The sequence below is a fragment of the Aegilops tauschii genome, chromosome 2 (genome assembly GCF_002575655.3).
Source record: "Aegilops tauschii subsp. strangulata cultivar AL8/78 chromosome 2, Aet v6.0, whole genome shotgun sequence".
Lineage (NCBI taxonomy): Eukaryota > Viridiplantae > Streptophyta > Magnoliopsida > Poales > Poaceae > Aegilops > Aegilops tauschii.
In genome coordinates, this window is record NC_053036.3 from 399,328,296 (window position 1) to 399,355,771 (window position 27,476).

At 41.8% G+C, this 27,476-nt stretch overlaps 2 protein-coding genes across 2 annotated transcripts; one reads left to right on the forward strand and one right to left on the reverse strand.

The window, feature by feature from the left end:
- The first annotated feature begins 3,133 nt into the window (after positions 1-3,133).
- On the forward strand, positions 3,134-7,820 carry LOC109756603 (uncharacterized). The gene is made up of 13 exons (XM_020315452.4): positions 3,134-3,399; positions 3,473-3,557; positions 3,657-3,727; positions 4,291-4,405; positions 4,531-4,610; positions 4,972-5,056; positions 5,153-5,233; positions 5,600-5,694; positions 5,822-5,872; positions 6,210-6,290; positions 6,723-6,795; positions 7,129-7,206; positions 7,288-7,820. The coding sequence occupies exons 1-13, from the start codon at positions 3,293-3,295 to the stop codon at positions 7,318-7,320; spliced, it is 1,035 nt and encodes a 344-aa protein (XP_020171041.1). The 5' UTR covers positions 3,134-3,292; the 3' UTR covers positions 7,321-7,820.
- A 619-nt stretch (positions 7,821-8,439) lies between these two features.
- Positions 8,440-10,716, reverse strand: LOC109756604 (uncharacterized). The gene is made up of 2 exons (XM_020315453.4): positions 10,435-10,716; positions 8,440-9,825 (listed from the first exon to the last, which is right to left on the reverse strand). Exon 2 carries the CDS (start codon positions 9,735-9,737, stop codon positions 8,802-8,804), a length of 936 nt encoding a protein of 311 aa, XP_020171042.1. The 5' UTR covers positions 9,738-9,825; positions 10,435-10,716; the 3' UTR covers positions 8,440-8,801.
- Positions 10,717-27,476: the final 16,760 nt, after the last annotated feature.

Sequence of the window (27,476 nt, forward strand, 5' to 3'; positions counted from 1 at the left end):
ATGTTCCCAAGCTAAGAAATCTTCACCACCAGCGTGCCGAAGAGGGATGTTCAAGATTGCATCGGCATTGGGTGGTATGAATGTGTCCCACACAGGCTCCTGTCGCCAAGTCCAAGTATATGTGTGATTGCTTGTATCTGCATTGGTATTTCCCCGAAGAGGAGAGGATGACGCAGCACAGCAACGGTAAGTATTTCCCTCAGTTATGAAACCAAGGTTATCAATCCTGTAGGAGAACCAAGCAACACTATGTAAATGTTACCTGCACACAAATAACAAATACTTGCAACCCAACGCGTAAGAGGGGTTGTCAATTCCTCCACGGTAATAAGATAGATTAAATTGTATGAGATTTGATAAATAGATCTAACTAAAACACAAAATAAAATAAATAAAGAAAAAGTGCAGCAATGTATTTTTGGGTTTTTGGAATAATAGATCTGAAAACAATATGATAGAAAATAGATCGGGGGGCCGTAGATTTCACTAGTGGCTTCTCTCGAGAAAATAGCATACGGTGGGTAAACAAATTACTGTTGGGCAATTGATAGAAGAACAAATAATTATGACGATATCCAAGGCAATGGTCATGCATATATCTATCATGTCCAAGATTAGTAGACCGACTCCTGCCTGCATCTACTACTGTTACTGCACACATCAACCGCTATCCAGCATGCATCTAGTGTATTAAGTTCATGAAAAAACGGAGTAATGCAATAAGAACGATGACATGATATAGACAAGATCTATTCATGTAGGAATAGACCCCATCTTTTTATCCTTAATAGCAACGATGCATGCGTACCTCGCCACCCCTTCTGTCACTGGGTGAGAACACCGCAAGATTGAACCCATCACAAAGCACCTCTTCCCATTGCAAGAAAAATCAATCTAGTTGGCCAAACCAAACTAAAGTTTCGGAGAAGAAATATGAGGCTATAATAATCATGCATATAAGAGATCAAAGAAGACTCAAATAACATTCATAGATAGATCTGATCATAAACTCACAATTCATCGGATCCCAACAAACACACCGCAAAAAGTCATTACATCAAATAGATCTCCAAGAACATCGAGGAGAACATTGTATTGAGAATCAAAAAAAGAGAAGAAGCCATCTAGCTACTGCCTATGGACCCGTAGGTTTGTGGTAAACTACTCACACATCATCGGAGGAGCAGAGGATGATGAACCCCTCCGTGATCGTGTTCCCCTCCGACAAGGTGCCGGAATAGGGCTCTAGATTGGATCTCGTGGTTCTGGAACTTGCCGCGGCTGAAATTGTGTTTCGTCGACTCCCATAGGGTTTCTGGAATATTTGGGTATTTATAGAGCTGAGAGGTAGTGGAAAGGACTTCTGTGGGCCCCACCACCCATAAGGGCGTGCTAGGGGCCTCTGGCGCGCCCAAGTGGGTGGTGGGCCCCACGGGCCTCCCCTCGTGCACTTCCTTGGATCCCAATAAGTTGTCTTCTGGGCAGGAAAAAATCTCCAAAAAGTTTCGTGGCATTTGGACTTCGTTTGGTACTGATATTCTGCGAAGTAAAGAAACAAGCAAAAAACAGCAACTGGCACTGGGCACTATGTCAATAGGTTAATTAGTTCCAAAAAATGATATAAAGTTGCTATAAAATGTATGTAAAACATCCAAGAATGATAATATAACAACATAGAACAATAAAAAATTATAGATACGTTGGAGACGTATCAATGTGTCAATCAAATCATTTGGGAGTTTGCATTGTCATTGTTGTTGGCCGAAGCATAGTTGTCATTGAAACAGTAGAGGGAATCCACATGTCTTCCCACACCAAAATAGAGGAACCATCTCCAACTCGTTTCACTAACCCAATTTGAAGTGCACCAGCCTCGCAACATTCACCCTCCATGTAGCCGTGGAAGATTTTGGAATAGTAGCTTGCATGAAATCAGAATCTTGGAAGTATCTACCTTTCATAACTCTGGCACAAAGAGAGTTATGGTTCATCATAAATCTCCACCTATGTTTCCCAATAAGTATCAAGTTAAACAAATGAAAGTCACGGAATCACATTCTACCTATGGCCTTTGGTGTTGCTAGTTTGTCCCATGATATCCAGTGAAGAGACCTTCTATCCAGAGAATTCCCCCACCAGAATTTTTCTATACTCGGGATAAAACTTGTACAAACCTTTTTGTCAAGAAGCAGCAGTTCATGCTATATGTCAGTATTGCTCGAATGGCCGACTTGAGCAAAATCTCTCTAGCTAACACATGCAAACAACCTCGGACCGTCATTGTATCTTATCTCTAGCCTGATCCCTGATGTGGTCAAAAGTCCGACTATTGATCCTTCCAACAATGGTGAGTAGGCCAAGATAACGTTCTGAAAAAGCTTCCACCTGAACGCCGAGAAGCTATTTTAGATTATGCCTGAGAAGTTGTGGGTGAGTTGGGACTGAAATAGGTAAAACTTTTGCTCTTGTTAACACATTTTTCCCGATGCATCTCCGTAAACCCCTAGGATCTCATTGAGTATAATTGCACTCTCCATAGTCACCTTCATGAAAATGAGACTATCATGAGTGAAAAGCAAGTGGTTCATCCAAGGTGCTCTTAAGCTTGCTCTAATACCTCTATCAACAAAATTTTCATAGAATTTTAGAAGTGAAGAAAAACCTTCGGCACATAGTAGAAAAAGGTATGATGACATGAGGTCACCTTGCCGAGGGCCCCTCAAAGGAGTGAAACAAGGTAGCAATTCTTCATTCACGCGAACTGAGAATTGAACTGACGAAAACACATTTCATAAACAATCTCACCAAATTTACACAATAGCCAAGCCTCAATAGGATAGCTTAATGTTGAAAATTTTTGTATTTGAGTTTGACGAAAAAGAATTTCCCCCGCTTTATATTATAAAGCACCGACCACAACACAAGCATACGGTAGCAAGATTTGTATTTGAGTTTGAAGTTTCAGAATATACAATGAATCATGTTCATGTTTGAAAGTTTTAGGGCATCCGTTGCGGCAGAAATAAAAATTATGCCCAAAAACCTTCACTCTTCTACCCTAAAAATCACTAAAAACACTTTTTGGGTGTTACCTTTTGCATCATGTGTTGAAGATGCTCTGATAGTGTAGCCTAGAGCGCATACGCGTGTAGATCGTCTTTCTTCACGCTCTGTTCGCTTCTCTTTCTCCATTTCCCTTCGTATTCTGGGGTTCGCCGTACCATCGAGAGAGACCCTTCTCCGCTCTCCCCAGGCACTCCATCGATTCTTCCTCCCCAGCCCAGCCGCGTCGATGGAGCCCGCGCCACTCTCCTCGCTGCAGGAGGAAGGGGAACCCGACGAATCGTCCTCCTCCTCTGCCTTCTCCGCCGCCGCCGTGCCGCCTCGCCCCGCCACGCAGTAAGCCGCCAACCCCACCCGTCTCCTCACTCTCTCTACCGCGAGAGAAGCCCTAACCCACGTTCCTTCGCAGCCACTCGCTCCACAAGTACGCGCCCATGGACTGGTCGGCCTACTTCGACGAGGAGCGCCCCGTCGCCATCCCGAACACCGAGGACGTACGTGCGTTAGAGAGCAGGGGAATTTCTCGGATTGCTCATCTGTGATGCGTGATCTGACTATTGGAAGTGTTCCTTTTGGGTTCTCTGTGTGTGTAGGTTTTCAATGTGTACATGGCCGGATCGGAAGGGCCCGTCGTGTTCTGTCTGCACGGAGGCGGCTACTCTGGGTAAGTTCAGATGCTACGGTTACAATGAGCACGGTGACAATGCAGCATAATTTGCATACAAATACGCAGACAGCTGCTAGTTTCTGTGATTTTCAAAATCATTGATTAACCACTAACTAGTGATGACCGGCCGTGCTGGAACCCTGGAAAGCTTATGTTGCAAAATGCAGATGTTCAGGTGTGTTTAGCTAAATTTCTAAAGCACCGCATCCCAGCTATTATGGCCTTAGGGAAAATGTACCCACCCCAACTTCTGTTGTATTTGTGGAATGTTTTGGGTAAATTCAGTGTGGACTGATTGATAAATATCAAATGTAGAAAGGACAAAATGAAATCTTTATTCTGCTAATATTGCAATTTATTATTGTTTCTGTTTTAGGCGTACTGAACAGTTTTGAACAGTTTTTAAAGACAACATTTGCTTTTATTTACAATAATCATGTAAATCCTTCTCCAAGTGACTTGACTATACTCCTTGTGAAATGTTGCCTTGGAAACTTGCTTATTTAACAAATGTGTGCTTATTGCTCACATTGGTATGTTTACTCCTCAATCTTCCTTAGGCTTTCATTTGCGCTAGCAGCTAATCAGATAAAGGGAAAGGCTCGTGTTGTTGCCATGGATTTACGGGGACATGGGAAATCTTCCACAAGTGATGATTTGGATCTGTCCATTGAAGTATGTTCTTTCACTGTTTCCATAACTTACTAATTTGATAGATAGCTACACTTTTCATACTTATAAGGTACTCCATGCTTCTTGACCTTGACCTTTATCTATGCTCTTGTTATTTGCAACTGCAGACTCTTACCAATGATGTAATAGCTGTTATACGTACATTGTATGGAGATCCGCCACCAGCAATTATACTTGTTGGTCATAGGTAAGTCAGCATTGTGTATTTCTTCTTTTGTGTGTGCCTCCTTTATCTGAAGGCACTTGACTGAAGTTCTAGTCAGTGGACATATTAGCATGATATATCCCTTGGTACAGTGCATGTAGCCAAAAAACATTAACATAAAGTAAATTATCTTAATAGTTTCTGGAAGCTAATTTCCACGGTTATAAAACTAACACGAAAATGTCATGATACTAATCACTAATACATTCTACCTTTAGTTACTCTGCTGTTACTTGGCTGGTTGTACTATGCGTATTCTTGACTCAGCAAGCTTGTTCATTCTGATAAGTGTTCTTGGTAGCTTCTAGTGAATAGTGATCCACTCTTTGACCTCCTTTTTTAGCATGGGTGGTTCAGTGGCTGTACATGTGGCTGCAAGAAGAGCAATTCGTAATCTTCATGGTCTTGTTGTTGTTGATGTGGTTGAGGTTAGTAACAGTTTACTTATGTTAGATCTTACATTATGGTTGCACATGAAACGATCTGACTCATTGTTGATTCCAAACTTCTCCATTCGTACACAGGGAACAGCAATGGCTTCATTGATTCATATGCAGAAAATCTTATTAAATCGAGCACAGCACTTCCCGAGCATTGAAAAAGCAGTATGTTGATTCAAAACTATATTCTGTGTGCTCATGCCATTTCAGCTTTAAGTATGTTTGCTGTCCACAGTATCTGAATTCTCATCTTTAGTTCATTATGCTGTCCTTCATCACTTGATTTTCGGAAGTATGGATTTAATGTTGTAAAGATTATGGCCGCAAGACATACAACAACTCATGGTTCTGGCACATGGATAGCAAGCTTCCACGCATCCCTGTCCATGGCCGCAAGATATAAATGAAGAAATAAAATAGAACAAGTAGAAGCCACTCAATGCAAGTGGAATTCTTATAAAAAGCCAAATGTACCATGCTAAAATATATCCTTCACCCTATTTTTGTTTAATCAAACTTATAATTACACAGATTGAATGGAGTGTCAAAGGTGGGCCGCTACGGAACATTGATTCTGCGCGTATTTCTATTCCATCTACCTTGAAGTATGATGAATCAAAGGAATGGTAAGCAATATCTTACGTAATGCATGCCTGTATCTTGAAGCTCAATGTGGTTAGAGAAAAAAAAGTGCATTTACTTGACATTGACCATTATTTGGGTGACTAAATATATTGGTGTTCTTTGTTTCAGCTATACATACCGTACTCCTCTTGAGAAAACAGAGAAGTACTGGAAAGGATGGTATGTTTTCAACCTGATTATGGTCTTTATGCTATTTCTACCACCACTTTTACTAAAACCATGTCCATTTTCACATGATCTGTACAAGTGCTATCTGTGCTGCTCAATTTGATATATCTGGTTTACGCAAGAGGGTTTACCCATTTAATATGATAAGGACCCAACTCTTCTTACTAATGTTGGAAGTTAAGCTAGTTGAATGGATTGAAACAAACAGAGAAGACCTTCATGAATTTTTTGGGGAACGCTCTTGTTGGTTTTGGAAATACTTCTGAATTATTTGCTTATCTTTTCTGTGATTGGTTGACATTGAAGCACATAAATGCTTCTGTTTTAGGTATGAAGGTCTTTCAGACAAGTTCTTATCTTGTCCTGTACAAAAGATACTATTATTAGCTGGCACCGATAGATTGGACAGGTTTGCAACATCCATCCAGTCTGAGAAACTCTATTTTCATTCGTTACCGTTGCACGGTTGGCTTGTGCTAAAACCTTCACCAGTTAACTCTGTGCTATTCATTTCCGATCGTTTGTTATCATTGTATGTCAGTTGCACCAGCATGTAGTGTGCACTATGCTTTTCTAAGGGCATGCAATATGTTTTTAAGAGTTTTTTTTTCTATACTAGTTTTAGACTCGCACTAACAACCAGACTATCAAGATAGAGTTATTTGAAGTGCAAAGCATATTACGCTGATCCATTATCAAACCTTCTATTTAAGAGGATTTCATTTTCCGAACATGCATTCTCATTGTTCCCTTAATAGTGTTCTGAAATGTGAACACCCTGTATCACTTCATAGCCCATGCAGGAAAGTATGTGTAATGCATTGGTTAACATGTTTTGCAGAGCTTTAACAATTGGTCAAATGCAAGGGAAGTTTCAAATGATAGTAGTTCGACACACTGGACATGCCATACAGGTTTGATCCTAATGTACTTCTAATGTCTTTAGTCGAAGGCTTGGATGTTTTCGCTTTATATCTGCTTCTAGGGCCTGAATGACCACAGCATGCCTAGATGGGTAGATGCTTGAGGGCTAATTTGAATTTTTCGTAGAATTTGCTGACATGCTGAAGCACACATGGATTAGCAACCAAAGGTTCATCTACTGATTGTTGTTCGTTATTATACTAGTTATACTAGTGTTATAGTTGACGATTGTATTTCTTCAGAAGAATGATATTATTAAGCTTTATAACTATCAGTGATAAATCTTACCAATTTTTAGCATATTACTGAAAACTTCATTTCAGGAAGATGTGCCTGAAGAATTTGCATCACACATACTGAACTTCATATCTCGCAACAAAATAGGGCCCAATGGTGTTGAGGTCAGTAACTAATCTCCTTATTTCCATTTCCAAATATTTGCTTCGCTTTCCAACTAATGTCTGGTACTTATATTTTCTCAGATACCTGGCCTCATAAAAAAATGGCAGCAATAGACTGGAAGGAGGAGCAGTACCTACTGCCAACATCAGCACTATGTAGGGAAAAAGCGAGGGCTCGTATCGGTGCCTGTTTATTGTGTTTCTCATGGAAGAGAAAGTTTGTGCCAAAAAGAAAGACGAAACAATAGGGATGAGATTTACCACTCAGTCGCCTATCATCCATGCCGTGAATGGTTTTTCGAGCAACTATTGTGCCATTTGTAAATAAATTTTCACACCCAAGTGCTGACCCATGAACTAGATTCGTGCTCTCTAGGTGTATTGATACATTTTCAAGCCGACGCTTGGTTTGTTGTCCCAATTGCATGCACCTTCAAGGCAGGCTTCGATTTTGCTGCCCCAGTTCTCTCTAACATAAGATTGTACTTGAGCCTTGGAGACCATATTATACACAGTCGAATGCGTAGTGTACATACAAGATTTGCACTTTTTTTTTGACGGGTGTACATACAAGATTTTGTTGTTGTTGAAGCTAAGACTAATGTTATTTTCAAGTGGGGGTGGAGAAACCAAAATCTGTGGTTTGGATCCCAGCACAAAACGGCATGATATTTTACTGGTTCCCGTGAGTAGCTTCATTCCATCCCTCGCTGTGTTTATATTTGTGCAATTTACATATGAGAGGGGATATAACTGCACATCTAGACGTGTCTTAATTATTGTATATCTAAGTGACTCAATCAAGCATAAAAAAAGATAAAGAAAAAGGAAAATACCCACATGAATCTCCGTGTAAAATCAATAACATATGGCTTAGATGTGCAATACTTATAATGACATACGGCTTAGATGTGCAATACTTATGGCACATTGTGTTTTAGCAAAACTGTAACAATAAATCTGGCTATCTCAAAAAATAGAGATAGTTGTACATACATCATAGCCAGCACGATTCTGAAAAACTGGTAATCTGGTAAAATAAATAGGCAGTACATACAACATAGGCACTTAGGCAGTAGGTGATTACAAGATTCTGAATATCTTTTCCATACCCAACAAAGCTTGTGATTAAGAAAGAGAGACACATCAGAGAGCCTTGAAGTTAGATTTTAGACGCAAATTGGTTTATAAAAGATACACTAGTTAAGTATCCTATTATATGAGCACACATCATTTAGAAAAACAAATCTTGAACTACTAAAATGGTGGAGACATCACCCACATGATATAAGCCCCTTTGGAGAGGTGAAAGTGTATAATCTCTTCTTTCAATGTACAGAAGACAGTAAGGAAAAACATGGCTGATCTTCACTACTCTGTAGAAACTATTTTACAGGACTTCTCTTCACACCAACGTGTGTGAAGAAAAGCATAAAAAGAATCAGATAAGAAGGAGAATGTTGTCCCTATTTAATCTATTCTATGTTTACAATGTCTCTGAGATCATATGCAGGTCAGGGAAGAAACCAATGGAATGGCTATCAATTTGTCCTTGAACAATCAGCTAAACAACCAGTCAAATAACAAAGCCTGAGTCATAGGATAGTCTCCTGATCCGCTTGCATCTCAATGTTCCCTTGATCAACTATAGCAAAGGCATCAGCAACCGGAAAATACACCAAAATCACAATACCAGCCATGGCAGCAAGCATCAGCACCAGGAAGGAGGTAAATACGAGAGTTTCATGGGCTGTTTCACCTGGCCATGAAACAATGGAGAGCCCAAGAAGTGTAGCTCGGGGAAGTAATATCATAGTGGCAAATATTAGCATGTATATCCTCCGTCGGAGCCCCTTGTTGATCACCAAAGACAGCATCTGTCCTCCAACAAACATCACATAAATGGCCAATATGATGTAGAATGCCCCAAGAAATATGCTGCTCAACAGTGGGTATGTGCATGTGACATTGCCATTGTGGACTGTTGAGGCTGAATACCAGAACTTTCCAAGATTTGATGTTTGGCCATCATCTGAAGCAACACGAGGACCAATGAAAACAACACAAGCTTCCCAGACAAACGAAGGAAGGCAGATAATAAACATGGCACGTATGGTTTTTTGATTCCACTTCCGGTTTAAGGTACCAAGCTCTTGCTTCTGTAAAGCTGCACTGAGAAGGAAAGCGAGCAGCAAGAACAATCCTGGCTCTGCAAACCCCAAATTTGAGATGATATAGAATTTGCAAACATTTGCTTGCCACATCTGGTCAGAAGTGAACCTCCCCTCTCCATTCACGAAAGTGAGCCGAAGTACTTCTCCAATACCCCACCAGAAGGCAACCAATACTAGTGTTATCCGTGTCAGCCACGGCCCGTTGAAGTAGTTAAGTCGCTGGTAGCCTCTTCTGTTGATCCACAGCTGAAAATACACCGCTCGGCTTAGGCAGATCAGGCCCAAGATGGAAACTATGGAAACGAGAGCAATGGTCACCACACCAATAATCTTGGTGAATAAAGTAATCAAGTGCATTACAAAAAGCTGAACAGCTCAAGACCTCCACGCATTCTCACTTTATTAACAGCACAGCCAAAGCTCTCACATACTGCAGACCAAAATCCTGAAAGGAGAGAAGAGCAGAAAGATTACCAACACTGGAAGACATGTGTAGGCAGGTAATCAGCAAATGGTGTTATCTTGTTAGTATTTTACGATAACAGAAGAAAGACTTTGACTTGTCAATGTAAGACACCCATGCTTAACAGACAAGCTTCTCATCTAGTCAGTGCTCATTGTTGACATGGCTTCATTCACCAAACCCTTGACCTCTTCAGAATTACCTGCCGTTCACCAAACCCTTGACCTCTTCAGAATTACCTGCTTCTTTCAATGCATATTTGCATTGCAGAATAAAATCCATCATAGTTTTCTCTATCTACATTTCACTCCGTGATTTATGAGCATAGTTCTCTTAAGATTAACCCACCGTTTCATTATGATTAGGTGATCATCACACATTGTCTAATCATTGCAACTCAAGACGGCAGGGGCAAAATAGTCCACGACAAAAAACTCGCATATGCAATTTCCCCCAAACTAACGTGGGGGCAAACGAATAATTCAGCAAATTGGTCTACAAATACAATCTCAAAGCTTCGAAACGAGAGAAACAAAAATCAGCAAGATCTACACAGCTCTAGCTATGGGCGGAATGACGAAATCCTCATACCTCAGAAAACAATGGCCAAAATTGCGGATGGGGACGAGAGCCAGCATGGACGGAATGAGGTAGAACGGGAGCGGCGATGGCGGCGACACGCTGAGAGGATTGGGGGAGAGGGGGGCTGAGGCGTCGGTGGTGATGCTAAGCGACGGCACGGCGGCAGCTCTAGGGCACGGAGATGGACGAGAAGAGGAAAGAAAGGCGCCGGTACGGGACGGTGGAGAGGAAACCGTGGAGGAGATCGATTTTGACTCTCGGCAGACAGCACGTATATTCGACTTAATAAAGGAAAAAACAAAGTACAGCAGTATACCAGGTTTTCCTCTCTTTTATACCCCCCCCGTTCCAAAATAACTGACACGAGTAGGAATTCTGCAAAATAGTCCTTGAAAATTTCCGTACTCAACAAGTAGTCCACGTCTGGTTTGGACACGACTCACACTCGCTCTTGCTTTGCACTCGCTCCACTTCTTGCTCTGCTCCCGCCCCCGGCCGCTGTGCTTTGCTCCGGCTCGCCACCGCATTCCACTCTTCTCCCTCTCTTCCATCTTCACTTGCCTAGCTGCGCTCCCTTCCATGTTCCGACAGCAAACCTTCGAAAAGGTTGGACCTTCCGGTCCAAGAAGGCAACGAATTGCTAGATCCGGCGCCGGTGAGGCCGGATCTGGTGGCTACAAGTCTGTACGCGCCGGATCCGAACCACCACCAACACCAGATGGGGGCCACGGCGGCAGGACGTCGGTGAGGTGTTGTCGCCCATGACGACGCGACAACGGCGATGCGAGCCACAGACTTGCGGGTGGGAGGAGATGAGACATCGCCCTTCACCGCCGCCAAGCTCGTGCCGCCGGTGGCCATGAATTTCAAAGGTCCTTCTGCGTGTCCTCCTCCGTCGAGGCAGCCCGGCGCGGCGTCTCGGCTCCATCGTCCTCAATGGCCGGTGAGATATCTCCTTCTCTCCTAGCCCTAGTGAAAAAAATTCATCTTGTGCAGCTTGTCTGATTACAATTGGAGTAACTAACATGATCAGATGGATACTCCTGAAAGCACACTCTGTAATATGATAATGACAATGTAATTCTTCAGATTAGAGTATTTATTTTGCTAAAAACACACTTTATGTGATAATGACAATGTGTTCAATAGAATTCTCAGCAAGCACACTCTCTAAAACGAACATCAAGATTGTGTGGCAGTAGCTTGCAGCTGAGCAGTCATGTCTGCACACTCTCAATTATCCTACTCTTAAAATCATTGAAAAAGCATAAGTCTCTTCCAAGTTGGGCACACATATGCAATGAAAGAAGTAGCAGTAGCTTTAGTGGATGAAAGGAATTGATGAACATCTTGAAAATTAGTGTGGTGTTGTTCATAAACAAGAAACATGACAGTATCTACAAAGGAAAGCGCTGGTAAGTAAGGAAAGATCTGGACTAAGTACAGTTATAATTTTAAACAAGGAAAGCTCTTGCAGATGAACATTTTTTTTACCAGTTGTCATGTTTCTTGTTTTTCTTGAAAAGAGTATTATCAGTAAATGGACTAGATGAACTTAGTAGTTAGAGTAGTTGAACATTTTTTTCCTCCGTTTTGCGGTACGCCACACCCCTCCCGATCAACAGGACTCCGTTTCGACCGTAGGAAGTCCAAGAGAAGTCCGTTTCCTTCGTTTTGCAGTACGCTGATACGTCTCCAACGTATCTATAAATTTTGATTGTTCCATGCTATTATATTATATGTTTTGGATGTTTAATGGGCTTTACTAAGCACTTTTATATTATTTTTGGGACTAACCTACTAACCGAAGGCCCAGTGCAAATTGCTGTTTTTTTGCCTATTTCAGTGTTTCGCAGAAAAGGAATATCAAACGGAGTCCAAACGGAATGAAACCTTCGGAAGAGTTATTTTTGGAACAAACGTGATCCAGAGGACTTTGAGTGGACGTCAAGAAAGAAGCGAGGAGGCCACGAGGCAGGGATGCGCACCTGCCCCCCTTGGGCGCGCCCCCACCCTTGTGGGCCCCTCGCAGCTCCACCGACCTACTTCTTCCTCCTATATATCCATATACCCTGAAAACATCCAGGAGCACCACGAAACCCTATTTCCACCACCGCAACCTTCTATACCCATGAGATCTCATCTTGGGGCCTTTTTCGGCGCTCCACATCAAAAATTACATTGAGAAATATGCTAGGTAGCATTCCACATCAAAAATTCTGTTTTTATCATTTACCTACTTGAGGACGAGCAGGAATTAAGCTTGGGGATGCTTGATACGTCTTCAATGTATCTATAATTGTTGATTGTTCCATGCTATTATATTATTTGTTTTGAATGTTTAATGGGCTTTACTAAGCACTTTTATATTATTTTTGGGACTAACCTACTAACCGAAGGCACAGTGCAAATTGCTGTTTTTTTCCCTATTTCAGTGTTTCGCAGAAAAAGAATATCAAACGGAGTCCAAACAGAATGAAACCTTTGGGAGAGTTATTTTTGGAACAAACATGATCCAAATGACTTGGAGTGGACGTCAAGAAAGAAGCGAGGAGGCCACGAGGCAGGGAGGCGCGCCTGCCCCCCTGGGCGCGCCCCCACCCTTGTGGGCCCCTCGCAGCTCCACCGACCTACTTCTTCCTCCTATATATATCCATATACCCCGAAAACATCCAGGAGCACCACGGAACCCTATTTCCATCGCCGCAACCTTCTGTACCCGTGAGATCCCATCTTGGGGCCTTTTTTGGCGCTCCGCCGGAGGGGGAATCGATCATGGAGGGCTTCTACATCAACACCATAGCCTTTCCGATGATGTGTGAGTAGTTTACCACAGACCTTCGGGTCCATAGTTATTAGCTAGATGGCTTCTTCTCTCTCTTTGGATCTCAATACAAAGTTCTCCTCGATTCTCTTGGAGATCTATCCGATGTAATTCTTTTTGCGGTGTGTTTGTCGAGATCCGATGAATTGTGGGTTTATGATCAAGATTATCTATGAACAATATTTGAATCTTCTCTGAATTCTTTTGCGTATGATTGGTTATCTTTGCAAGTCTCTTCGAATTATCAGTTTGGTTTGGCCTACTAGATTGATCTTTCTTGCAATGGGAGAAGTGCTTAGCTTTGGGTTTAATCTTGCGGTGTCCTTTCCCAGTGACAGCAGGGGCAGCAAGGCACGTATTGTATTATTGCCATCGAGGATAAAAAGATGGGGTTTATATCATATTGCTTGAGTTTATCCCTCTACATCATGTCATCTTGCTTAATGCGTTACTCCATTCTTATGAACTTAATACTCTAGACGCATGCTGGATAGCGGTCGATGTGTGGAGTAATAGTAGTAGATGCAGAATCGTTTCGGTCTACTTGTCGCGGACGTGATGCCTATATACATGATCATGCCTAGATATTCTCATAATTATGCACTCTTCTATCAATTGCTCGACAATAATTGGTTTACCCACCGTAATACTTATGCTATCTTGAGAGAAGCCACTAGTGAAACCTATGGCCGCCGGGTCTATTTTCCATCATATAAGTTTCCAATCTATTTTTATTTTGCAATCTTTACTTTCAGTCTCTATCATAAAAATACCAAAAATATCTATCTTATTATCTCTATCAGATCTCACTTTTGCAAGTGGCCGTGAAGGGATTGACAACCCCTTTATCGCGTTGATTGCAAGGTTCTTATTTTGTTTGTGTAGGTACGAGGTGACTTGTGTGTAGTCCCCTACTGGATTGATACCTTGGTTCTCAAAAACTGAGGAAAATACTTACACTACTTTGCTGCATCACCCTTTACTCTTCAAGGGAAAAACCAACGCAGTGCTCAAGAGGTAGCAAGAAGGATTTCTGGCGTCGTTGCCGGGGAGATCTACGCCAAGTCAAGTCAAGTCAAGACATACCAAGTACCCATCACAACTCTTATGCCTCGCATTACATTATTTGACATTTGCCTCTCGTTTTCCTCCCCCCCACTTCACCCTTGCCGTTTTATTCGCCCTCTTTTTCCGTTCGCCTCTTTTCGCTTGCTTCTTGTGTGCTTGTGTGTTGGATCGTTTGTCACGATGGTTCAAGACAATACTAAATTGTGTGACTTTTCCAATGCCAACAATAATGATTTTCTTAGCACTCCGATTGCTCCTCTTACCGATGCTGAATCTTGTGAAATTAATGCTGCTTTGTTGAATCTTGTCATGAAAGATCAATTCTCTAGCCTTCCTAGTGAAGATGCCGCTACACATCTAAACAACTTTGTTGATTTGTGTGATATGCAAAAGAAGAAAGATGTGGATAATGATATTGTTAAATTGAAGCTATTTCCGTTTTCGCTTAGAGATCGTGCTAAAACTTGGTTTTTATCTTTGCCTAAAAATAGTATTGATTCTTGGAATAAGTGCAAAGATGCTTTTATCTCTAAGTATTTTCCTCCCGCTAAGATCATCTCTCTTAGAAACGATATTATGAATTTTAGGCAACTTGATCATGAACATGTTGCACAATCTTGGGAGAGGATGAAATTAATGATACATAATTGCCCTACACATGGATTGAATTTATGGATGATTATACAAAATTTTTATGCCAGATTGAATTTTTCTTCTAGAAATCTTTTAGATTCGGCCGCGGGAGGCACTTTTATGGAAATCACTTTAGGAGAAGCTACTAAACTCCTAGATAATATTATGGTTAATTATTCTCAATGGCACACCGAAAGATCCACTAGTAAAAAGGTCCATGCGATAGAAGAGATTAATGTTTTGAGTGGAAAGATGGATGAACTTATGAAGTTGTTTGCTAATAAGAGTGCTCCTATTGATCCCAATGATATGCCTTTGTCTACTTTGATTGAGAATAATAATGAATCTATGGATGTGAATTTTGTTGGTAGGAACAATTTTGGTAACAACGCTTATAGAGGAAACTTTAATCCTAGGCCGTATCCTAGTAATTCCTCTAATAATTATGGTAATTCCTACAACAACTCTTATGGAAATTTTAATAAGATGCCCTCTGATTTTGAGACTAGTGTTAAAGAATTTATGATTTCTCAAAAGAATTTCAATGCTTTGCTTGAAGAAAAATTGCCTAAGATTGATGAGTTGGCTAGGAACATGGATAGAATTTCCTTTGATGTTGATTCTTTGAAACTTAGATCTATTCCTCCTAAGCATGATATCAATGAGTCTCTCAAATCTATGAGAATTTCCATTGATGAGTGCAAAGAAAGAACCGCTAGGATGCGTGCTAAGAAAGATTGCTTTGTAAAAGCGTGTTCTTCTAGTTTCCATGATAATAGGGATGAAGATCTAAAAGTTACTGATGTGTCCCCTATTAAATATTTGTTTTGAAATATGAATCTTGATAATGCTGGGACTGGAGATGAGTCAACTTTAGTTAAAAGGCGCCCCAATGATTCGGAGTTTTTAGATCTTGATGCAAAAATTGGTAAAAGTGGGATTGAAGAGGTCAAAACTTTACATAGGAATGAACCCACTATTTTGGATTTCAAGGAATTTAATTATGAAAATTGTTCTTTAATAGATTGTATTCCCTTGTTGCAATCCGTGTTAAATTCTCCTCATGCTTATAGTCAAAATAAAGCTTTTACCAAACATATCGTTGATGCTTTAATGCAATCTTATGAAGAAAAACTTGAATTAGAAGTTTCTATCCCTAGAAAACTTTATGATGAGTGGGAACCTACTATTAAAATTAAGATTAAAGATCATGAATGCTATGCTTTATGTGATTTGGGTGCTAGTGTTTCCACGATTCCAAAAACTTTGTGTGATGTGTTAGGTTTCCGTGAATTTGATGATTGTTCTTTAAACTTGCACCTTGCGGATTCCACCATTAAGAAACCTATGGGAAGAATTAATGATGTTCTTATTGTTGCAAATAGGAATTATGTGCCCATAGATTTCATCGTGCTTGATATAGATTGCAATCCTACATGTCCTATTATTCTTGGTAGACCTTTCCTTAGAATGATCGGTGCAATTATTGATATGAAAGAAGGAAATATTAGATTCCAATTTCCGTTAAGGAAAGGCATGGAACACTTTCCTAGAAATAAAATAAAATAACCTTATGAATCTATTATGAGAGCCACTTATGGATTGCATACCAAAGATGACAAAACCTAGATCTATTCTTACCTTTATGCCTAGCTAGGGGCGTTAAACGATAGCGCTTGTTGGGAGGCAACCCAATTTTATTTTTGTTTCTTTCTTTTTGGTTTTGTTTAGTAATAAATAATTCATCTAGACTCTGTTTAGATGTGTTTTCATGTTTTAATTAGTGTTTGTGCCAAGTAGAACCTTTGGGAAGACTTGGGTGAAGTCTTTTTGATCTTACTGTAAAGAACAGAAACTTTAGCGCTCACGAGATTAGCTGCCATTTTTTACTGGAGAGTGCTATTTAGTTGATTATTTTTGAAGATGATTAATAGACAAATTCCTCATGTCCAGAAATTTATTTTAGAATTTGTGGAGTTACAGAAGTATACGTTTGATACAGATTACTACAAACTGTTCTGTTTTTGACAGATTCTGTTTTTCGTGTGTTGTTTGCTTATTTTGATGAATCTATGGCTAGTATCGGAGGGTATGAACCATAGATAAGTTGGAATAAAGTAGGTTTAACACCAATATAAATAAATAATGAGTTCATTACAGTACCTTGAAGTGGTGGTTTGTTTTCATTCGCTAACGGAGCTCATGAGATTTTTCTGTTAAGTTTTGTGTTGTGAAGTTTTCAAGTTTTGGGTAAAGATTTGATGGATTATGGAATAAGGAGTGGCAAGAGCCTAAGCTTGGGGATTCCCAAGGCACCCCAAGGTAAAATTCAAGGACGACCAAAAGCCTAAGCTTGGGGATGCCCCGGAAGGCATCCCCTCTTTCGTCTTCGTCTATCGGTAACTTTACTTGAGGCTATATTTTTATTCACCACATGATATGTGTTTTGCTTGGAGCGTCTTGTATTATTTGAGTCTTTGCTTTTTAGTTTACCACAATCATATTTTATATACACACCTTTTGGGAGAGACACACATGAATCAGAATTTATTAGAATACTCTATGTGCTTCACTTATATCTTTTGAGCTAGATAATTTTGCTCTAGTGCTTCACTTATATCTTTTAGAGCACGGTGGTGGTTTTATTTTATAGAAATTATTGATCTCTCATGCTTCACTTATATTATTTTGAGTGTCTTTTAGAATAGCATGGTAGTTTGCTTTGGCTATAAAGTTAGTCCTAATATGATGAACATCCAAGATGGGTATAATAAAAACTATCATATAAAGTGCATCGAATACTATGAGAAGTTTGATACTTGATAATTGTTTTGAGATATGAAGATGGTGATATTAGAGTCATGCTAGTTGAGTAGTTGTGAATTTGAGAAATACTTGTTCTAAAGTTTGTGATTCCCGTAGCATGCACGTATGGTGAACCGTTATGTGATAAAGTCAGAGCATGATTTATTTATTGATTGTCTTCCTTATGAGTGGCGGTCGGGGACGAGCGATGGTCTTTTCCTACCAATCTATCCCCCTAGGAGCATGCGCGTAGTACTTCATTTTGATAACTAATAGATTTTTGCAATAAGTATGTGAGTTCTTTATGACTAATGTTGAGTCCATGGATTATACGCACTCTCACCCTTCCACCATTGCTAGCCTCTCTAATACCGCGCACCTTTCGCCGGTATCATACACCCACCATATACCTTCCTCAAAACAGCCACCATACCTACCTATTATGGTATTTCCATAGCATTCCGAGATATATTGCCATGCAACTTACCACCGTTCCGTTTATTATGACACGCTTCATTTTTGTCATATTGCTTTGCATGATCATGTAGTTGACATCGTATTTATGGCAAAGCCACCATTCATAATTCTTTCATACATGTCACTCTTGATTCATTGCATATCCCGGTACACCGCCGGAGGCATTCACATAGAGTCATATTTTGTTCTAAGTATTGAGTTGTACTCTTTGAGTTGTAAGTAAATAAAAGTGCCCAAGTGAGGAAAGGATGATGGAGACTATGATTCCCCCACAAGTCGGGATGAGACTCTGGACGAAAAGAAGAAAAAAAGAGAAAAAAAAGAGGCCATGAAAAGAAGAGAAAAAGGCCTAAAAAAGAGAGAAAAAGGCCCCCAAAAAGAGAGAAAAATAGAGAAGGGACAATGTTACTATCCTTTTACCACACTTTTACTTCAAAGTAGCACCATGATCTTCATGATAGAGAGTCTCCTATGATGTCACTTTCATATACTAGTGGGAATTTTACATTATAGAAATTGGCTTGTATATTCCAATGATGGGCTTCCTCAAAATGCCCTAGGTCTTCGTGAGCAAGCAAGTTGGATGCGCACCCACTTAGTTTCTTTTGTTGAGCTTTCATACACTTATAGCTCTAGTGCATCCGTTGCATGGCAATCCCTACTCACTCACATTGATACCTATTGATGGGCATCTCCATAGCCCATTGATACGCCTAGTTGATGTGAGACTATCTTCTCCTTTTTGTCTTCTCCACAACCACCATTCTATTCCACATATAGTGCTATGTCCATGGCTCACACTCATGTATTGCGTGAAGATTGAAAATTTTTGAGAACATCAAAAGTATGAAACAATTGCTTGGCTTGCCATCGGGGTTGTGCATGATTAAATACTTTGTGTGATGAAGATAGAGTATAGCCAGACTATATGATTTTATAGGGATAACTTTCTTTGTCCATGTTATTTTGAGAAGACATGATTGCTTTGTTAGTATGCTTGAAGTATTATTATTTTCATGTCAATATTAAACTTTTGTCTTGAATCTTTCGGATCTGAACATTCATGCCACAATAAAGGAAACTACATTGAGAAATATGCTAGGTAGCATTCCACATCAAAAATTCTGTTTTTATCATTTACCTACTCGAGGACGAGCAGGAATTAAGCTTGGGGATGCTTGATACGTCTCCAATGTATCTATAATTTTTGATTGTTCCATGCTATTATATTATCTGTTTTGGATGTTTAATGGGCTTTACTAAGCACTTTTATATTATTTTTGGGACTAACCTACTAACCGAAGGCACAGTGCAAATTGCTGTTTTTTTCCCTATTTCAGTGTTTCGCAGAAAAGGAATATCAAACGGAGTCCAAACAGAATGAAACCTTTGGGAGAGTTATTTTTGGAACAAACATGATCCAAATGACTTGGAGTGGACGTCAAGAAAGAAGCGAGGAGGCCACGAGGCAGGGAGGCGCGCCTGCCCCCTGGGCGCGCCCCCACCCTTGTGGGCCCCTCGCAGCTCCACCGACCTACTTCTTCCTCCTATATATATCCATATACCCCGAAAACATCCAGGAGCACCACCGAACACTATTTCCACCGCCGCAACCTTCTGTACCCGTGAGATCCCATCTTGGGGCCTTTTTTGGCGCTCCGCCGGAGGGGGAATCGATCATGGAGGGCTTCTACATCAACACCATAGCCTCTCCGATGATGTGTGAGTAGTTTACCACAGACCTTCGGGTCCATAGTTATTAGCTAGATGGCTTCTTCTCTCTCTTTGGATCTCAATACAAAGTTCTCCTCGATTCTCTTGGAGATCTATTCGATGTAATTCTTTTTGCAGTGTGTTTGTCGAGATCCGATGAATTGTGGGTTTATGATCAAGATTATCTATGAACAATATTTGAATCTTCTCTGAATTCTTTTGCGTATGATTGGTTATCTTTGCAAGTCTCTTCGAATTATCAGTTTGGTTTGGCCTACTAGATTGATCTTTCTTGCAATGGGAGAAGTGCTTAGCTTTGGGTTCAATCTTGCGGTGTCCTTTCCCAGTGACAGCAGGGGCAGCAAGGCACGTATTGTATTGTTGCCATCGAGGATAAAAAGATGGGGTTTATATCATATTGCTTGAGTTTATCCCTCTACATCATGTCATCTTGCTTAATGCGTTACTCCATTCTTATGAACTTAATACTCTAGACGCATGCTGGATAGCGGTCGATGTGTGGAGTAATAGTAGTAGATGCAGAATCGTTTCGGTCTACTTGTCGCGGACGTGATGCCTATATACATGATCATGCCTAGATATTCTCATAATTATGCACTCTTCTATCAATTGCTCGACAGTAATTGGTTTACCCACCGTAATACTTATGCTATCTTGAGAGAAGCCACTAGTGAAACCTATGGCCGCCGGGTCTATTTTCCATCATATAAGTTTCCAATCTATTTTTATTTTGCAATCTTTACTTTCAGTCTCTATCATAAAAATACCAAAAATATTTATCTTATTATCTCTATCAGATCTCACTTTTGCAAGTGGCCGTGAAGGGATTGACAACCCCTTTTCGCGTTGGTTGCAAGGTTCTTATTTTGTTTGTGTAGGTACGAGGCGACTTCTGTGTAGTCCCCTACTGGATTGATACCTTGGTTCTCAAAAACTGAGGAAAATACTTACACTACTTTGCTGCATCACCCTTTCCTCTTCAAGGGAAAAACCAACGCAGTGCTCAAGAGGTAGAATACGCCAGACCCCTCCCGATGAACAGGATCCCGTTTCGACCGTGGCCAGTCGAACACAAGGCCGTTTCCTCCGTTCTGCTGTACGCCAGGCCTCGTTTCCATCGGCTGTTCCGTCCAAGCCGGTTGGCTCCCGATGAACACAACGACGCATTCCGTTCTGACCTAGCCGGTTGCCTCCCCATGAACACGATGACGGCGCAGCTTCTCCGTTCCGACCCAGCCATGTACACGAGCCCTGGTCGTACGTTTGGGCGAGTAGGCGTTTGAGACCCCGCTCGTATGTACGCACGTGGCCGTGTTTTCTTTCTTGCACCCTGGCCGTTGTACGTACGTGTACATGCTACGTGCACGCCTCTACTACGACACGTGCACGCCTATACTACGACACGTGCCCTTCCTTACACGGCCACGGTTCATCGCTGCAGCCTGCAGACAGGCTGATCGTATGTATGTACACGTTCGCGACCAGCATGACAATGCTACGTACGCTTCGACCAGGTTGGTCCTGACTGTCAGGCACTTCCTTTCGTGCGAAGATGTAGCTGGTGGGTCCCAGCAGTCAGGGGGGAAACGTTTTTTTCACGAAATACGGTGGCCCGTCCGGTGGGTCCCTGATGTTAGGTGGAGGAATAATTATTTTGCACGTAATAAGGAGGCACTTCCTTGCTGCTGCCGTGGACCCAGCTGTCAGCATCTCCACGTACAGTACTGTTCCGATGGAAGTCGTTCCTTGACCACGTTGACCACGCCGCGCCGAGAGCACCAGGGCGGTGGACGACGGCGAGGCCTAGGAAGGGGATGATGCGGAGCCAGGGAAGACGCGGCAGTGGATGCCCACACGGAGGGGAGTACGTGGGTTGACTGCTTCGGCTGCGGTGTGAGGCTGCCGTCACCGCAGGGCCTGGCCAGCGGTGGGAGTAGTAGGGGGCAGTGAGGCCTCCGCGGCAGCACCGCTGGCCACAGGAGGCAAGAGCACGCGGTGGTTTGGACGGCTGGAGCAAGAATATCAGAGGTTGAAGAAGCAGGACGACCGTTGGATGTTAACAATCCAACGGTCACTGGTGATAGAATTGTTTGTTGACTAAGTTGACAAAGCCCTCCGTCCGCGTCAACTTAGCAGGCGCACAAGTCAGGCTCCAACTATGGTGGGTCCCAGCTAGCAGGGGGAGTATTCATTTTTTCTGCGTAATAAGGAGGCACTTCCTTGCGTGCGAAGATATAGCTGGTGGGTCCGAGCTGTCAGCGGGGGTATTCATTCTTTTTGGCGTAATAAGGAGGTACTTGCTTGCGTGCGGCCATGGACCATGTGGGTCCCAACTGTCAGCCTCTCCGTGTACATCCCTCTTCCAATGTTGTCGTTTGTTGATAACATTGACCACGCCGTGCCGAGAACACCAGCGCGATGGACGACGGGGAGACCCAGGAAGGGAATGACCCGGGGGCGGCGAAGCCACAACAGTGGAGGGATGTGGGTGAGTAGAGGGATGGCCTAGCCAGTGGTGGGAGTAGTAGGGGATGTGAGGCCTGCGCGGCAGCACAGCTGGCCACAGGAGGCGGGAGCAGGCGGTCCCGCTGGCGCTGGATTTGGCGGCTGGAGCAAGAAGATCAGAGATCGAAGAAACACGACGGCCGTTGGATTGACATCCAACGGTTACGTCTGCTAGAATCATTTGTTGACGTATATAATAAGTAAAAAAAATCTTGCACACGCCTCAAATTAATAGGCCCACAAGTCAGACCATTCCCTATTTTTTTAATAATTTATATATAGCTCATTGCAACTTCTTATGCAATTTATTGCAGTCTATTTTTTTTGTTGGCCAGGGCCAGGGTTAAAAATTAAAACGAAATTTTGCATATTTCTGTGGGTTCCAAACTATTTTTAATACCGAAATGTCGAGCCAGATTTAAAGTACTTTGAAGATATATTTAAATTAGGTTAAAGCCCAGTGAAATAGGAATCTGAAAATGTGATTTTTTTTTTCAGAAATTATAAAGTAATTGCCAATTTGTCATCTGTTTTTATATTTACAACCCATTTCATATTACTTTCAAGATTTGCATGCGTCTTGAAGGAGTTGCAGCCCATCAGGGCGTAGAAAAATAAGTAGGCCTCGATTGGGTATTCTTCAGAAAAAATAAACCGGGCTCATTTTCACAAAGAAAAAATAGCTGGGCTGGTCATATGGTGAACATAAAATATAAGCCTGGGCTAGACGGGCCGCAGCCCGGTTGAAACCCTGCTCCGTCTCAACAATAAAAAAAATGCTGCTCGAGCAGCTACGTCCCAGGTGTCAGCCGATCTTGTGGTGCTGTTCTCTTGTCCATTGACTATATACGCTGACAATGTCGTGGGTCCCAGATGTCAGGAAACCACTAGGAGGAAGCATTTTCTTTTTCCATACGCTGACAATGGAGTATATATAACAAAAAAAGGGGAACTTCCTTGCGTCCGGCCATGGACATGGTGGGCCCCTACTATCATCCTCTCCACGTACAATCTGTTGGGGAACGCAGTAATTTCAAAAAAAATCCTACGCACACGCAAGATCTATCATGGTGATGCATAGCAACGAGCAGGGAGAGTGTGTCCACGTACCCTCGTAGACCGAAAGCGGAAGTGTTTAGTAACGCAGTTGATGTAGTCGAACGTCTTCGCGATCCAACCGATCCAAGCACCGAACGTACGGCACCTCCTTGTTCAGCACACGTTTCAGCTCGATGACGTCCCTCGAACTCTTGATCCAGTTGAGGCCGAGGGAAAGTTCCGCCAGCACGACGCCGTGGTGACGGTGATGATGAAGTTACCGGCGCAGGGCTTCGCCTAAGCACTACGACGATATGACCGAGGTGTGTAACTATGGAGGGGGTCACCGCACACGGCTAAGAGATTGTCTGTTGTGCCTTTGGGATGTCCCCGGCCCACGTATATAAAGGAGGGAGGAGGAGGAGGCCAGCCCTAGAGGGGGCGGGCCAAGTGTGGGGAGTCCTACTAGGACTCCCAAGTCCGAGTAGGATTCCACTTTTCCTTTCCGGAGTAGGAGAGAAGAAAGAGGGAAAGAGAGAGGGAAAGGGCAAGGGGGGGCGCCGCCCCCTTTCCCGTAGTCCAATTCGGACCCATGGGGGGGGCGCCTCCTTCCCTTTGGCCTGCCTCCTCTATTCCCGTATGGCCCAATAAGGCCCGATACTTCTCCCGGCGAATTCCCGTAACTCTCCGGTACTCCGAAAAATACCCGAATCACTCGGAACCTTTCCGATGTCCGAATATAGCCTTCCAATATATCGATCTTAACCTCTCGACCATTTCGAGACTCCTCGTCATGTCCCCGATCTCATCTGGGACTCCGAACAAACTTCAGTCATCAAATCACATAACTCATAATACAAATCGTCATCGAACGTTAAGCGTGCGGACCCTACGGGTTCGAGAACTATGTAGACATGACCGAGACACATCTCCAGTCAATAACCAATAGCGGAACCTGGATGCTCATATTGGCTCCTACATATTCTACGAAGATCTTTATCGGTCAAACCGCATAACAACATACGTTGTTCCCTTTGTCATCGGTATGTTACTTGCATGAGATTTGATCGTCGGTATCATCATACCTAGTTCAATCTCGTTACCGGCAAGTCTCTTTACTCGTTCCATAATGCATCATCCGGCAACTAACTCATTAGTCACATTGCTTGCAAGGCTTATAGTGGTGTGCATTACCGAGAGGGCCCAGAGATACCTCTTCGATACTCGGAGTGACAAATCCTAATCTCGATCTATGCCAACCCAACAAACACCTTCGGAGACACCTGTAGAGCGTCTTTATAATCACCCAGTTACGTTGTGACGTTTGATAGCACACAAGGTGTTCCTCCGGTATTCGGGAGTTGCATAATCTCATAGTCAGAGGAACATGTATAAGTCATGAAGAAAGCAATAGCAATAAAACTCAACGATCCTAATGCTAAGCTAACGGATGGGTCTTGTCCATCACATCATTCTCTAATGATGTGATCCCGTTCATCAAATGACAACACATGTCCATGGTCAGGAAACATAACCATCTTTGATTAACGAGCTAGTCAAGTAGAGGCATACTAGGGACACTCTGTTTTGTCTATGTATTCACGCATGTACTAAGTTTCCGGTTAATACAATTCTAGCATGAATAATAAACATTTATCATGATATAAGGAAGTATAAATAACAACTTTATTATTGCCTCTAGGGCATATTTGCTTCAGTCTCCCACTTGCACTAGAGTCAATAATATAGTTCACATCGTCATGTGATTTCACACCAGTAGTTCACATCTTTATGTGATTAGTTCACATGTCCATGTGACTAATACCCAAAGGGTTTACTAGAGTCAATAATCTAGTTCACATCGCTATGTGATTAACACCCAAAGAGTGATCATGTTTTGCTTGTAAGAGAAGTTTTAGTCAACGGGTCTGCCATATTCAGAGCCGTATGTATTTTGCAAATTTTCTATGTCTATGATGCTTTGCACGGAGCTACTCTAGCTAATCGCTCCCACTTTCAATATGTATCTAGATCGAGACTTAGAGTCATCCAGATCGGTGTCAAAGCTTGCATCGACGTACCTCTTTACGACGAACTCTTTGTCACTTCCATAACCGAGAAACATTTCCTTATTCCACTAAGGATAATTTTGACCGCTGTTCCATGATCCACTCCTGGATTACTATTGTACCCTCTTGCCAAACTCATGGTGAGGTACACAATAGGTCTAGTACACAACATAGCATACTTTATAGAACGTATGACTAAGGCATAGGGAATGACTTTTCATCCTCTTCCTATTTTCTGCCGTGGTCGGGTTTTGAGTCTTTATTCAACTTCACACCTTGCAACACAGGCAAGAACTCCTTCTTTGGCTGTTCCATTTTGAACTACTTCAAAAACTTTTCAAGGTATGTACTCATTGAATTTTTTTTATCAAGCGTCTTGATCTATCTATATAGATCTTGATGCTCAATATGTAAGCAGCTTTACCGAGGTCTTTCTTTGAAAAACTCCTTTCAAACACTCCTTTATGCTTTCCAGAAAATTCTACATTATTTCTGATCAACAATATGTCATTCACATATATTTATCAGAAATTCTGTAGTGCTCCCACTCACTTTCTTGTAAATACAGGCTTCACTGCAAGTCTGTATAAAACTATAAATGCTTTGATCAACTCATCAAAGCGTATATTCAACTCCGAGATGCTTGCACCGGTCCATAGATGGATCGCTGGAGCTTGCACATTTTGTTAGCACCTTTAGGTTTGACAAAACCTTCTTGTTGTATCATATAAAACTCTTCTTTAAGAAATCCATTAAGGAATGTAGTTTTGACATCCATTTGCCAGATTTCATAAAATTTGGCAATTGCTAACATGATTCAGACAGACTTAAGCATCGCTACGAGTGAGAAAATCTCATTGTAGTCGAACACCTTGAACTTGTCGAAAACTTTTTTTCGACAATTCGAGCTTTGTAGATAGTAACACTACTATCAGCGTTCATCTTCCTCTTGAAGATCCATTTATTCTCAATCGCTTCCCGATCATCAGGCAAGTCCACCAAAGTCCACACTTTGTTCTCATACATGGATTCTATCTCAGATTTCATGGCCTCAAGCCATTTCGTGGAATCTGGGCTCATCATCGCTTCCTCATAGTTCATAGGTTTGTCATGGTCTAGTAACATGACTTCCAGAAAGGATTACCGTACCACTCTGGTGCGGAGCATACTCTGGTTGACCTACGAGGTTCGGTAGTAACTTGATCTGAAGTTTCATGATCATCATCATTAACTTCCTCACTTATTGGTCTAGGAATCACTGGAACTGATTTCTGTGATGAACTGCTTTCCAATTCGGGAGAAGGTACAATTACCTCATCAAGTTCTACATTCCTCCCACTCACTTCTTTCGAGAGAAACCCCTTCTCTAGAAAGGATCCATTCTTAGGAACAAATATCTTGCCTTCGGATCTGTGATAGAAGGTGTACCCAACAGTTAATTTTGGGTATCCTATGAAGACACACTTCCCCGATTTGGGTTTGAGCTTATCAGGCTGAAATTTTTTCACATAAGCATCGCAATCCCAAACTTTAAGAAATGACAGCTTAGGTTTCTAGCCAAACCATAGTTCATACGGTGTCGTCTCAACGGATTAGATGGTGCCCTATTTAATGTGAATGTAGCTGTCTCTAATGCATAACTCCAAAACGATAGTGGTAAATCGGTAAGAGACATCATAGATTGCACTATATCCAATAAAGTATGGTTATGACGTTCGGACACACCATTATGCTGTGGAGTTCCAGGTGGCATGAATTTGTGAAACTATTCCACATTGTTTTAATTGAAGACCAAACTCGTAACTCAAATATTCGTCTCCGCGATCAGATCGTAGAACTTTATTTTCTTGTTATGATGATTTTCCACTTCACTCTGAAATTCTTTGAACTTTTCAAAT

What these genes read in the sequence shown, in the direction of transcription:
- LOC109756603 (XM_020315452.4), top strand. Translation starts at nt 3,293, where the DNA reads ATGGAGCCCGCGCCACTCTCCTCGCTGCAGGAGGAAGGGGAACCCGAC. An exon ending in ATTTGGATCTGTCCATTGAA is followed by an intron (nt 4,406 to 4,530) that starts GTATGTTCTTTC and finishes TTGCAACTGCAG; the next exon opens with ACTCTTACCAATGATGTAAT. An exon ending in GGCACCGATAGATTGGACAG is followed by an intron (nt 6,291 to 6,722) that starts GTTTGCAACATC and finishes CATGTTTTGCAG; the next exon opens with AGCTTTAACAATTGGTCAAA.
- LOC109756604 (XM_020315453.4), bottom strand. Translation starts at nt 9,737, where the DNA reads ATGCACTTGATTACTTTATTCACCAAGATTATTGGTGTGGTGACCATT.